The 13,647-nt window shown below is 49.4% G+C and overlaps 2 protein-coding genes across 2 annotated transcripts in view; one reads left to right on the forward strand and one right to left on the reverse strand.

The window, feature by feature from the left end:
* MSS51 (MSS51 mitochondrial translational activator) overlaps positions 1-4,549 on the forward strand; it is a 35,682-nt gene extending 31,133 nt beyond the window's left edge. Inside the window, exon 8 of the transcript XR_013979607.1 lies at positions 4,531-4,549. The gene's annotated coding sequence lies outside the window, so the exon portion shown is untranslated. The remainder of the gene's footprint in view (positions 1-4,530) is intronic.
* LOC308463559 (cytoplasmic phosphatidylinositol transfer protein 1-like) overlaps positions 1-13,647 on the reverse strand; it is a 50,569-nt gene that overhangs the window by 6,864 nt on the left and 30,058 nt on the right. Inside the window, exons 4-9 of the mRNA XM_080982071.1 lie at positions 10,883-10,971; positions 10,152-10,159; positions 5,874-5,945; positions 4,917-5,012; positions 4,159-4,314; positions 3,394-3,457 (exon numbers count right to left, since the gene is read on the reverse strand). Of these exons, the coding sequence (XP_080838197.1) occupies positions 3,394-3,457; positions 4,159-4,314; positions 4,917-5,012; positions 5,874-5,945; positions 10,152-10,159; positions 10,883-10,971 (485 nt within the window). The remainder of the gene's footprint in view (positions 1-3,393; positions 3,458-4,158; positions 4,315-4,916; positions 5,013-5,873; positions 5,946-10,151; positions 10,160-10,882; positions 10,972-13,647) is intronic.

Here is a 13,647-nt window from a genome sequence, read left to right on the forward strand (position 1 = left end):
AAGAAGCCTGATCAATCAGGCCGAAGGCCCATTTGGTCCTCCCTCCTGTCCTTTGCCTCTGCCTCAGTATGCCAGAGCACTGTTCCAGCTCTCCAGGGTTTCAGGCAGGGGTCTCTCCCAGACCTGCCTGGAGAAGCCAGGGACCGAAACTGGTACCTTTTGCGTAGCACGAAGCCACAGCCCTCCACGCCCCAAAGTCTCCTCCTGTTTGCCTTTAGCTGTTGCATTTGTTTCTGCAAAATGCTAGTTGCTTTGTGCTTCCTTTCAGAAGGACCAGTGGAGTGCAAATAAAATGAGGGTGGCAGATGATGAAATAAATGAGAATATAAGAACGCAAGAGCAGCCTGATGGACCAATGGTCCAGCATCCTGTTCTCACAAGGGCCACCCAGATGCTTGTGGAAAACCTGCAAGCAGGACCTGAGCTCAAGAACACTTTCCCCTCCTGCGGTTTCCAGCAATTGGCATTCAGTAGCATTACTGCCTCCGACCGTAGAGGCAGAACGCAGCCATTGTGGCTAGCATCTGTGGATATCCTCCATGCACTTGTCTGATCCTCATCCCATCTCACTACAAAGGTGGCCAGCATTAATAGGCAAAGTAACCTAGCCAGCACCTGCAAAGAGCCAACAACTCACAGCAAACGGGACAAGCCTCATACAATGCCTTGTTGACCCCTGTAGCTGCCATGGGCTTCTCCCAAGACATCGCACCCTCCCAGCTCCTTTTGCAGTGACCCTCGTTTCCCCTTCTTTACTTTGCTTCTCTGCTACCACCAGGGGGCGGCACAGGCAAGCACACAGCTGGACCGATGGAGTGGCCCCAGTGTGTGTGGGGAGGTGTGGGGAGGGACTGCATGGCCCATAGGTCCTCAGTTGTGGATCTAAAATGGGGAGTCAGGTTCTGTGTGCCCTCGCCTAGCAGGGAACCCAGCCACGCAAACAAGCCCGCCCTTTCCAGGCTGCAATGCGTCCCAGGATGTTGCCTCACCCTTATAAAAAGTACACTCCTTGGTTGGAGTTGTAAGAGGGTTGATTGCCTTTGCATCACTGCCCTCCCAGAGTCTCAGATGCCAGCCTGACATGAACTGCACTTAATTCGTTTTCTGAGGACCTTATTCTCAGTTACTCCAGAAGGCAGGATGATGTAGGAACACAGGGTCAGACCATCACTCCATCTAGCCCAATATCCCCTACACTGACTGGCAAAGGCTCAGACAGGTGTTTCTCCCAGCTCTGCCTGGAGATGCCAGGGGTCTTTTCTGCATGAAAAGCAGATGCTCCACTGCCAAGCTACAGCCCCTTTCCCTAACCTAGAATTAGAACCAATGGGTGGAAACGAGCAGGGGATCATGGCACATTCTGGCTGCAGAGTAGAATAAGCTTCCACCTGGTCAGATATGTTCGATAGTGGAATGCCAGCTTGCCTCGGGAGCTGGCAGGATGCATTTAAAGAGAGGCGAGGTAGCAAGCAATGTCACAGATCCTGCAGTGAGGAAGGGTGGGCTGGATGGCTTCTGGAGGTCCCTTGTGTTGACTGTGACATTATAATTGGGCAGGAAAGGCCTAGGAGATCAGCCCTACTCTCTGGAAATGAAATATTCCTGTGTTCCCTTGTGGTGTTGCAGTAGAGATGTGGTTCTGAATCCACTGGCTCACTCTGTATGTCTGTTTTCAGGGTTGGCATCAGCTCCCAATAACACCAGGCAGCTGAGAGCCCCCTTGGCACTGCTGCGTGCTTAAGACCTCCTCCCTGGGGGGGGGGGTCCTAGGAATCAACAAGCTTCCATTTTAAATTTCCCAGGATGCCCCAGAGCAACACTAAATCAGGCTCCTCTGGGCATTATGGGAAATTTGAAGTGGCCGCCAGCACTGGTCTGAGAGCTGCTGCTGCTATGTAAGCCCACTGTAGGGGGCAAGGAGGAGAGCCCCTCACCTCCCACCAGGCTGGAGTTGATCCTGTGCATGCACACTCAAGAGACCTTAGACCCAGGCAGCGTTGGTACAAGAAAGCACAACCTCGGTCAACACTGGAGCAAAACTCAAAGGAAGAGGAGGCTCAGGAAAACATTGGAGAGGGGAAATGAAGAGGACAGGGGTTGAGGGGAAAAGTTAGCTGGGTTAGAAAAGGAAGGTAAGAAAAAAGTGGGTTCAGGTAGTAATGTTCTGCCTTCCACTTACCTGCGGGAGTCTAAACACCTTTTTCGCTTACAGTTCCTCAGAAGGGGATTTGTGAGGTAAGAAGGACGCTGTGTCTCAGATAGTTTAGAGGGGTGAGAAATTTTGTGGCAGCTCCTAGCCAGAGGTGGCTTAGCAGCAGTTCTCAACCTGTGTGTTCCCAGATGTTGTTGGACTACAACTCCCATCATCCCTGACCACTGGTCATGCTGGCTAGGAATGATGGGAGTTGTAGTCCAACAACATCTGGGGACCCACAGGTTGAGAAACACTGGCTTAGAGGCACCATGGGGCTCTTTAATACAAGGGGTTTTTGTATGAGTTCTACAAGGGTGACACAGAGACTAAGGAGGAGCAAGATGACAGCCAGGGCCACACCTTCGATGGGCTGTAAGTAGGAAGGCAGGCAGGTGGGGGCTGGCTGAGGGCAGCATGAGATGGGTGGGGCAGTGGTCACTCTGATGGACCAGCCTCCACAGCTTTGGGTGATCACAACCCCACTCCTTTGCCAAGAAACCTAGAACTGCACACAACTGGACACGTTAGGTCAGAATTGATTTGCTACTTAACATTCCCCAAAGCGGATCCCAAAAGTTTGCGAACACTGATCACCGCTGTCCCTCCTCTCAGCTGTAGACCTCTTTGTTTCAATATGAATTTAATTAACGGTGTATTGCTCTTTTGTGCACTTTGTAGAGATCTTCAAAATCAAGAAGAGGGCTAGAAACAGGTTTAGTAAATACAGATAAATAAAATAAGCGAGGCTTGAGATTTATGGGAGACACCAGTGACAGCTTTTAGCTCCAGGGGGAACAAAGCAAAGGTTTTCCAAAAACAACATTTCCATTTGTGTGCAGTTGTAGGATCACATCGGAGGGGCCCACACTCAAGAATGCAGGTCACAGATTAGTTACTGTTTAACCATCTTGTTGTACTTCCAATCAGGGGATTTAAAAGCACAGTGAAGGGCAGGAGGCTCTCCCCATTAATTCAGTGCATGCTTAAAGTTTAAAAAAACGAGGGCCCTACTCTGTGTTGCTGATTAGGAGGAAACAGGAGGTCCATACTTATGAATGCAAAACGCAATGATGTAAAGAGCAGGGCAGCCTAGGGAAAGGGGACCCTGAAGCTTGATTCTCCCACGGCCCAAAGAGTTTTCACACACTCTTCTTCCCACCCACTCTGCCACCAGCAACACAACAAAAAGGCTCACTTACCACACCACTCGTCCACCCAGGCAAAAGCTTGCCTGTGGCCGATCAGCAAGATGTCCCGGATGGCCTGCAACCCAAAACTAGGTTAACAACTCCTCAGGTATCTTCTATCTTTTGGGAGGCAATGATCACAGCAAGCCCCATGGGGAGGGTCACCCCCCTCCCACTGTAACCACCGAAGGCTGCTATGCTAGCAGAGCGGTTGAGAGCCTGCCAGCAGGAGGCAGCAATGCACAGACTGATCTCCTATGCTCCAGAGAAGCCTTCCCTGTTTTGGATTGCACCTCCCATCAGCCCCAGCAAGCATAGTCCAGTCAGTGACTGCCTAACCCTGCTATGAAGCCAGTTGCTCCACGACCTTGCTGAGACAACATGGATGGTTGGCTCAGCTGCAGAAGCACTGTCTGTGGTCCTGAACACACCCTGATCCTCCTCCAAGGTGCTGACTTTTGCCTTCCCCAGGAACCCAGGAACCTTTGAACTCCCCTGGCTTGAGCCACCAGCCCTCCTTGGAGGCGGACATTCCTGAGGATCACAACAGCAATCCATTGTGTTTCAGGGATGATGGGCTTTGTAGTCTAGCAGCATCTAGGCAGGCACAGGTTCCCCACCCCGGCACAGAATATTGCTTTGAGGCAGGGGGATAATCTGTCTGATGAGAATCAAGGACTTCTCAAAACTCAGGAAGCGTACCTTCCACACTCCCTGCAAAAGCAGGGCCCATTCCATCCCTCCAGATCCCCAAATGTCTCCAGGCTGAGCTCTCACCTTGTGAGCAAACTGCTCCACCCGTGTCTGCAGCCCCCACACCTCAAACTTGACCGTCACCAGCTTGTAGGAGCACATGATGGGTTTGGTATGCTCTCGCCAGCCCTCCCGCAGCGGGCCACGGCCAGTCTTGGTCGAGCTGAAGTACCGGAGATCCTACCAACATGGAGAAGACAAGTCTAAGGAGCCGGTGGACCACCATTTGAATAGTTTTAGAGGAAGACTGGACAAATTCATGGAGGAGAAGGCTACCAATGGCTAGTAGCCATGATGGTTGCAATCTGCCTCCATGGTTGGGGGCAGCAGTTGCTGGAAACCACAGTAGGAGAGAGCGCTCTTGCACTTGGGTCCTGCTTGAGGGCTGCCCTCCAGGCATCTGGCTGGCCACTGCGAAAACAGGATGGTGGGCTAGATGGGCTGCTGGCTGATCCATTCATTTTGATGGGTCCATCAGACCAACACTGGGTACAGCCCAGGATTCCTGGACTACACAGGCCTTTGGTCTGATTCAGCAGGGCTCTTGTTAAATGGAGCCTCCACACTCAGAGGCAGTGTACCTTGGAATGCCAGTAGGTGAGGGATAAACGCAGGCAGAAGGCTTCCTGCCCTGCCTGTGGGCTTCCCAGAACATCTGATAGGCCACTGAGGATGATGGACAAGATAGGCCTTTGGTCTGATGCAGGGCTTCCCTTAACAGTCACAGCAGGACTCAGGCAAGGGAAAGGCCACACACAAACCTGGGTAGACAGGTGCCTTACCTCTAGGCTCCGGTAGTAGCGCTCTGGGATTTCATCAAAGGCGATGTCCAGGAATGTCACATCGTGGTCTCCCAATATGTTTTCCTTGTGGAAGATCTGGGAGGGCAAGAGGTAGAGAAAGAGATGGGGCTGTCAGGCCAGCAGCTTGGATGTAGGGCAGGGCATGATGCACAACAACTGGGGAAGGCCGTAGCTCAGTGGCAGAGCATCTGCTTTGCATGCTGAAGGTCCTGGGTTCAATCCCCAGCATCTCTAGCGCATGCCTCGCACCTGAAATCCTGGAGAGCCTCTGCCAGCCGGTGGAGGCAATACTGAGCTAGGTGGACCAAGGGTCTGACCTGCCTTCTTAATTTGTGTCCCTCCAGATAATATTGGACTGAAACTCTCATCATTCCTGGCTCCTAAAGAACTGGGAGCTATAGTTTGTTTAGGGTGCAGAGAGCTGTTGGGAAACCCCTATTCCCTCCAAACTACAATTCTCAGAGTTCCCTGGGAAGAAGGACTGATTGTTAAACCCTTCTGTTAATTGTGGCTCTGAATGTGGGTCTCCTCTCAGCACTCTTAACAAACTACTGTGTCAACGATTTTTTTTTGGGGGGGGGGAATCTAGATTGTAAGCTCCTCAGGGCAGGGACCTGTCCTCTGCAAAATGCCATGCAGCAGAAAGCCCCTTGCCAACCTGTCTCCAACTAGAGGACATCAGCCTGAAGTTTCAAAGAGCCGCAGCCAATCAGAATAGGACCTGCTGGCTAAATGGGGGAATGGACCACCGATTCCATACAAAGGAGAGGCATGTTTCCCCCTTAACAGAAGTTCCTGATTGGCCACACTGCAAAACAAGGAACCCAAGGCACCAAAGGACACCCTCCCCACCTCCCATTGCATCCTGTTGCCTCTTGGTTAGGGATGGCAGACAGTTCTGTGCCAGATTGAGAACTCTTCCCAATTAGCACTTACATTTGTGCTGTCTCCGCAGTTGTCCTCGTACTTGGTCTCTATGTAGATAGAGAACTTTGGCAGGAAAGAGCACTGTAAAAGAAGCGAGGAGGAGAATCTGAGAAGGTGAACCAGGGATGGGGAACCTGAGGTCCTCCAGATGTTAGCCATGCTGGCTGGGGAGGGGGAGGACAGATGCAGCTGGCAAAGAGGAAGGCAGGCAACTACCCACTGCTAGTTGCTGCTCCTTCTCGCCTGCCTGGTCATGGATAACTCAACACCCAAGGGCATACTATGGACTCAGCTGCACAGCTGCAATTATAACGTTATAAGTGCATGTTAAAAATGTGACTCCAATGGCACTGGAGAGCTCAATGGCAAATTGCACATATATTTTATAGCGTGTTCCCCACCCCACCCCATAGCATTTTCATGGTGTTTTCTGGACTCGATGGCCCTTGTGGTCTCTTCCAACTCTATGATTCTATGATTCTATGATTCTATGATTCTATATCTGTGTAGATCCAGCCTGTGTGCCAGGGATGAAGGAGAGAGAAGTGAAGACTGCAGCACTTGCTGAAAGACACCAGCTCATAAAATCAGGAATGTGTGTCTAACAGTGTGATCCTATACACAGTCACCTGGGAGCCAGTCCTATTGGACTCAACAGGGCTTACCACTGAGCAGAAAGGATTGAATGGGTGCAATGCTGCAAAAATGGCCAATAATTTAAAGAGCCAGGGTGGGAGGAATAAAGGAAAATGGAGGAATGGGAGGGTTCTGCCCAGACTGATCAGGTTATGCTTCTTTAAAATGTACAGGTCTGGTAGCAAAGCCTAGATTATCTCTTTGTTTTATCTATTGATTATCACATTTATACCCCACCTTTCCTCCAAGGAGCTCAAGGCGGCATGCACGCCTCTCCCACTCTCCATTTCATCCTCACAACAAGCTTGTGATGTAGGTCAGGTCACAAGAGATAATGACTGGTCCAAGGGCACCTAGTGGGCCTCATGGCTGAGTGAGAATTTGGCCCTGACTTCCGGGTTGGCGCGACCAGCTAATGGCGGATTCCCTCCGAGCTCCGGAGGGAATCGGCTCGGTGGAGGAGGGGTCCTGCCGCGACGGCGACGCGGGGACCCTCAGAAACCACAGGCGCGGATGCCTGTGGACCTGGTGACTCGGCGGGCACCATTTGCGCCCCCCCGACCCACAAAGAAGCCTTTTTAAAGGCTTTGGAGAGGATACGGGGAGCGGCGTGGTGCTGTGAGTAGACCGCTTCCTCCACGGAGTGAAGCCGCAAGCCATGGCTGGAGAGCGCTGACTTCTTTCCTTGAATATTTGGACTTAAAATGCAACAACCCGTGAGTAATTGGAACTAAAAATTTCTTTTAATTGAATTCGGTACGACCGGGGGAGGTGCCAAAAGGAAGTCCGCCTCCCCCCCTCTTGCAGGCAATTTAAAGCAAGAATTAAACAACTAAGATCGAGAGACTGTTTTTTTTTTCTTTTTGAGATACAATTCTTAATTTCACGATTTGGACCTATAAGTTAATTGCTGGAGGATTTGAACTGATCTTTGGAGTTGAAGTGCAACCCCCCCCCCGATCCGGGAGTGACCCGAGAGGGAGCCTGTGAAGATATTTACAGAGTTTGACAGCTGTCAACTGAGCTGTCAAAGTCAAGAAATTCTGTTTTTTGTTATTTGTGTCGGTTACTTTTGTAACATTGGGACTGTAAGCTTTTAAAATTAGAGTGGCAACAATAACAAAATATCCGGATTGTTGGAAAAAGAATACTTAGTAACAAAAATCCCTCTAGAGGGGATTTGGAACATTACAATGGCTGCAGATGGAAAATTACAAGCAGAGTTAAATAGGGTCTTTGAACTTCTGGGAAAGCTGCAAGAGCAGAGTTCTGTTATGGCTACGAATCTGACAATCTTGAATTTAAAAATAAACAACTCTGCTGAAGTGGTGGACATGACTCAAGAAGAATCTACAGCTGGGAAGAAAGATTTAAGTGCTGTTTTGGAGGAACGTGAAGAAGGAGCAGAAATGATGCAAGTGAAAAAGGACAACCAGAGGCCTTCAAGGTCAGGATGCATGGAAGATAAAGTTTGTATGTCAAAAATTTGGTTTGAAATTGAAATTGAGAATGAAGAGTGGGGATCTTTTCCCATGGAGAGTCCAAAAGACTTATGGATTACAAATGTGGTGAAGGTGAAAACTGGACCGTTTGAGGCATTTGGGATATTGGGACTTGGAAAGAACAAGAAGCAAGATCTGGACTCTTCTTTTGAACACGAAGGACTGGTTGGAAAAAATTTGGACCCTTTTGGGTCGAAGATGCTCCGAGATTGGATGTCCAACATAAAGGACTGTCAACAAAACCGGCTGAAAGGGACTGAAAGAGATTTAAAGGCCTCGGACGTGATAGATCCAGGCTGAGAACTGTCAGATAGAAAGACAATTTTTGGGGGGACCAAAACCGGGGGAGGGGGGGGAGGAACGTTAGAATCCAAAGGGTTACAAGTATATGCTCTTATTTGTTAAGATTTTCTGTAAATATATACAATTGGGAATTTCGTGAAAGGGAAAGTGGATCGATCTTAGAAAAGGTGGATGTGGGTATTAAAATGAGGTATAGAAGTTTGAAAATGGTTAATGAAGATGATTTAAATAAAATATTAATAAGGGATTAATTTGGGCATAAAGAACTTGCTGGGCTAAATTTTGAATGGGGATGCAAGAAGGGGAGGCGGGGGAAGTCTGGGAAAGTGGTTAGGAAAATAAGATTTTGAAATTATATGTGTTTTTTGTGTGTAATGTTGATGTTTATGATGTTCTTTTGTGTGTGTTTGTCTTAAAAAGTGAGAAAATCCTAATAAAAATTTTTATAAAAAAAAAAAAAAGAGAATTTGGCCCTAGTCCAACACTCCAGTCACTACACCACAGTGCTATCATGCATTATAATTTTGCGGGGAGGGAAATCCAGCTGCCATCAACCGCTGCTAGCATGGCCAACGGCTGAGGGATAATAATAATAATAATAATAAATATTATTTATACCCTGCCCATCTGGCTGTGTTTCTCCAGCCACTCTGTGCAGCTTCCAACAAAATATTAAAAACAATACAGCATCAAACATTAAAAACTTCCCTAAACAGGGCTGCCTTCATATGTCTTTTAAAAGTAAAATAGTTGCTTATTGCCTTGACATCTGCTGGGAGGGAGTTCCACAGGGCAGGCGCCACTACCGAGAAGGCTCTCTGCCTGGTTCCCTGTAACCTCACTTCTTGCAGCAAGGGAACCGCCAGAAGGTCCTCGGCGCTGGACCTCAGTGTCCGGGCTGAACGATGGGGATGGCGACGCTCCTTCAGGTGTACAGGACCGATGCAATTTAGGACTTTAAAGGTCATCACCAACACTTTGAATTGTGCTTGGAAACATACCGGGAGCCAATGAAGATCTTTCAGGACTGGTGTTATATGGTCTCGGCGGCCACTCCCAGTCACCAGTCTAGCTGCCGCATTCTGGATTAATTGCAGTTTCCGAGTCACCTTCAAAGGTAGCCCCACGTACAGCGCATTGCAGTAGTCCAAGCGGGAGATAACTAGAGCATGCACCACTTTGGTGAGACAGTCCGTGGGCAGGTAGGGTCTCAGCCTGTGTACCAGATGGAGCTAGTAGACAGCTGCCCTGGACACAGAATTAACCTGCGCCTCCATGGACAGCTGTGAGTCCAGAATGACTCCCAGGCTGTGCACCTGGTCCTTCAGGGGCACAGTTACCCAATTCAGGGCCAGGGAGTCCCTCACACCTGCCCACCCCGTGTCCCCCAAGAACAGTACTTCTGTCTTGTCAGGATTCAACCTCAATCCGTTAGCCACCATCCATCCTCCAACCGCCTCCAGACACTCACACAGGACCTTCACTGGTTCTGATTTAAAAGAGAGGTAGAGCTGAATGGAGCTGTAGTCCAGCAACATCAGAAAGGCCTGACCTACCTCACAGGGTTCTTGTGAGGAAACAGTGGTGTTGGGGAGGCCATGTCAGCCACTATCAGCTTCTTGAAAGAAAGGGGGAGGATAAACCGGGGGGATTTCACAGGCTGACTGTGACATCCCCAAACCGGTCTTTCCTTTCCTACCTGTCGCATATTCACTTGTTCCCATGTGCAGCCTCCTGCCTGGAGGAGTTGGTGCTGCCTCAGGGCCACTCCGGAAGCCCATGCTACAAGCCGTTCCTTTGGAAAAGCAGCAAAGTGCCTAACATGCAAGCACATCTTGGCACTTACCGTGTACTCTGAGCCGATGGCGAGGCGATTCCAGGAATCCGCAGGACAGCAGAGGAAAGAGACAGAGAAAACCAGCGATGAGATGGGGAGGGACAGTTGCCGCGGGAGCCATAACTGAATTTCCCTTGACAACTTAAGCCACCCAGCTCCAGCACAACAGCCCAGGCAGAAAGGAGAAGCATTGGCTGAGGTTCCCTGCACTCAGCCCCATTCCTATCAGGAAAGCTGCAAATGGAAATTCTGGGAAGCCTTTTGCCCAACCTGATGGGTGGCTCAGGAGTTGTATCCAACTAAAGTTCAAAAGGTTCATATACCGCTTGACTGTGGGAAACCTCAAAGCAGTTTACAAAGAGAATAAAACACTGAGATCATTTGTAAGAACAAAACATAGGAAAAACCCAAGAAACCATAAACACATTAGCATTCTAAATATCTGGGTAAGCTTGTCTAAACGTTTTCAGCAGGTGCCAAAGGCAGTACGGTGAAGACGTCTGCCTGACATCAATCTTTTAGTGTGGCAGCTCCTACACTTTCAAATTCCCTATTTTTTTTATATATCTGTGTAGATCCATTCTATGTGCCAGGGACGGAGGAGAGAGAAGTGAAGATTGCAGCTACCTCACCAGATACTATTCCATTCTGGGGTTCTCAAGAGGTCTCTATTTGGGCCCTGCAGAAAGAGATTGCTGGGTGAGACGGAGATTTATCTGATTCAGAAGAGCTCTCCTTACCTGTGATTGTGTATGGGTAATAGTTCCAGGCCTTCTCTGTGATGTAGAATATTCGTGGCGTCACAGCGCGAGCCCAGCTAGGCAGCTTGCTAATGGTGGGACGGCACAGCATAAAGGGGAAAGCAGAGAAAATCTTAAAATGGGCATGTCTAAGCCCAAGTAGGCAAATCTTTAAAACCCAAAAGGGATGTGTAAGTGCTGTAGCTCATTGGGCAGAGTATCTGCCTTGCATCCATAAAGTCCCAGGTTCAATCCCCAGCGTCTCCAGTTAGGGCTGGGGAAAGACCTCTGTTCAAAACCCCGGAAAGCACAGAAGATAAACTGAGGCAGAGAAACTGTAAGGCACCAGGGACTTTGCATTGCAGACTCTGACACTTAAGGCCCAGGCCACTTATTCTAAACAGTGTTTTTGCCTGGCTGGAATGAGTCCTTGAACTCTGAGTCCTACTGCCTCTTGCTTAGCTGGAAAGGGGCAGAGAGAGGTGTGTGCATGTGTGCAGAAACTACTGTACAAAGGTAATGTTTACATCCATTGCTCTGCACACTTTTGCCTCAGGCCCCACACACCACTGGCATGTGGCCCTTGGAACGTTCCCGAGAAGGAAATATGGCCCTTAGGCTGAAAAATGCCCCACCCAACAGCCAAATGCTTCCATGTGGCTGGAAGGAATGGCTGAGCACAGACACAAGTTTGTAGCACCTGGGACAGGGAAGGGAGAGCGAAGACAGGAGTGTTTCTTTGTCACTGTGTCACGAAGGGCTCAGCGAGGAAGACGCTGGCTCTCGCATCGCTTTAGACCACCGGCTGAAATCTCACAGGCTTCCCTGCAAATGGATCAAGCGATGCGGCACCCAAACTGTGGGGTGGAAAAAGGCAAGGGCCCCTCCGTCCCAACCACTTTGATTAGATTCTGCGCTCTATAAATAGCATCCCCCGAGAGGAGAATCGTGAGAATGCAGTCTAAAAATACCGCCCCCTCTTGCACGGATGGCTCCCGCAGCAGCTAGCGGTGCAGTGAGACAAGTCCACGCAGCCAAAGCTGTCTCCGAAAGACACGTTCTGAGCCAATGGACAGTTGGGCAAAAGGGGACAGGTCTCGGCAGCCTAGGAGGGAAGCTTGCAGCGACGGAGGTGCATGTGAGTGTGTGGAAGCAAGGGGAAGAAAAGAAAGGGAGGAGCCGGGAAGCAGAGAGGGGCTGCCTGCCTGATCCATTACGCTGGGAGCATTTGGAAGCAAGGGGATTTAGCCTTGCTGAAGCTTATAAGCATTGCCTATTTTCAGCTGGGTGGGTGGAATGACAAGTGAAACTATCTGTAAGGCCAAGTACATGGGCAAGCCAAGATGTTTGCCATCCTGAGCATGTCAGAGAGCCAGAACAGAGCCTCTGCTTGGAAAGATGCCTGTAGCAGCTGTTGGTTTTGACGAATAGAAAGGGTTAGGCAACATGGCGCTGGACTACAACTCCCACCAGCCCCAGTGTTTGGAGTGATGGATATTGTAGTCTAGCAACATCAGCGGCAGAGTATCTGTATTGTATGCAAGGTTCAATCCCTGGCATCTCCAAGCAGAGATAGGAAAGACTCCTGCCTAGAAACCCTGCGGAGCTGCTGCCAGTCAGTGTAGGCAATGCTGAGCTAGATGGACCAATGGCTTGGCTTGGTATAAGGCAGCTTCTTGTGTTCTTACCCCATGCTAACACCACCTGTGCAAACTGCACACACGTAGATGCACAGGCACACACACACTCCCAGTCACGTTCAGCATAACCACCAGCTCTACAAGGCCTAGATTTGTTTAGCAGCAGTAGCAGAAAGGAACAAGGAAATTATAGCAAAGCACAGTAACTTCCTCATTCCACTCTGCTCTGGTGCTTCTAAGCCAGACATCACTGGAAGTCAGCCAAAGGAGCCAGCACTCCACTAACTGGCTCATCAATGGGCTGAGAGATAGGGCTGGAAGGCAGCTCTCTGCAGGTGGCTATAGCAGCTGCCACAACTGATGGCTGCTACTGTCACAGAGAGGCTTCTCTCCATGTGCAAGCTTTACGTAGAGCTCACATATGAACCAGGGTCACAGCGACAGGAAGCAACTACCACCACCAAGTCAGCTGGACTCTCCCACCAAGATTTACAGAGAAAGAGGATTATTTCAAGGAAAGGCTGTAGCTTAGTGACAGGGCATGTTTTGCATACAGAAGGTCCCAGCAACTGGCATTCAGAGGCATACTGCCTCTGTCAGTGGAGGCAGAACACAGATGTTGTGGAATACTAGAGATGTGCATGTTGGGGCTGATGGGAGTTGGAGTTGAAAAATTCTGGAGGACACTAGATTGGCAAAGTGTGAGCTTGGGTCTTCAACCATAGGTCCCCAGATGTTGGTGGACTACAACTCGCATGGTCCCTATTAGCTGAGTTGGCTGGGAAGGATGGTTGTAATCAAGAACATCTGGGGATATTTCAAAAACCTCATATGGAGGAGCAGTTTGAGAACAAAACGTGGGAGCATGGCCTTGTGGTTAAAGTTTACAAGGATTTTTATTTCTTAGTGGCAGGAGTTCATCAGATTTCCTGCTCAACTGGTTCTCTGTGTTCTAATGGCTTTTCTTTGTCTCACCAAATGCCAAGATTTAACTGTTATTGTCTCTTGGTGAAACTTTCCTCTGCTCTGTCCAGTTCTCTGAAATTAATGTCTACAAAATAGAGAGGCAGAGCAGCCTTTTCCCAACATGGTGCCTTCAACCTGCCAAAGAAAGACAACTAGACA

The sequence above is a fragment of the Podarcis pityusensis genome (assembly GCF_964106645.2).
Source record: "Podarcis pityusensis genome assembly, chromosome: 14".
NCBI classification, from domain to species: domain Eukaryota; kingdom Metazoa; phylum Chordata; class Lepidosauria; order Squamata; family Lacertidae; genus Podarcis; species Podarcis pityusensis.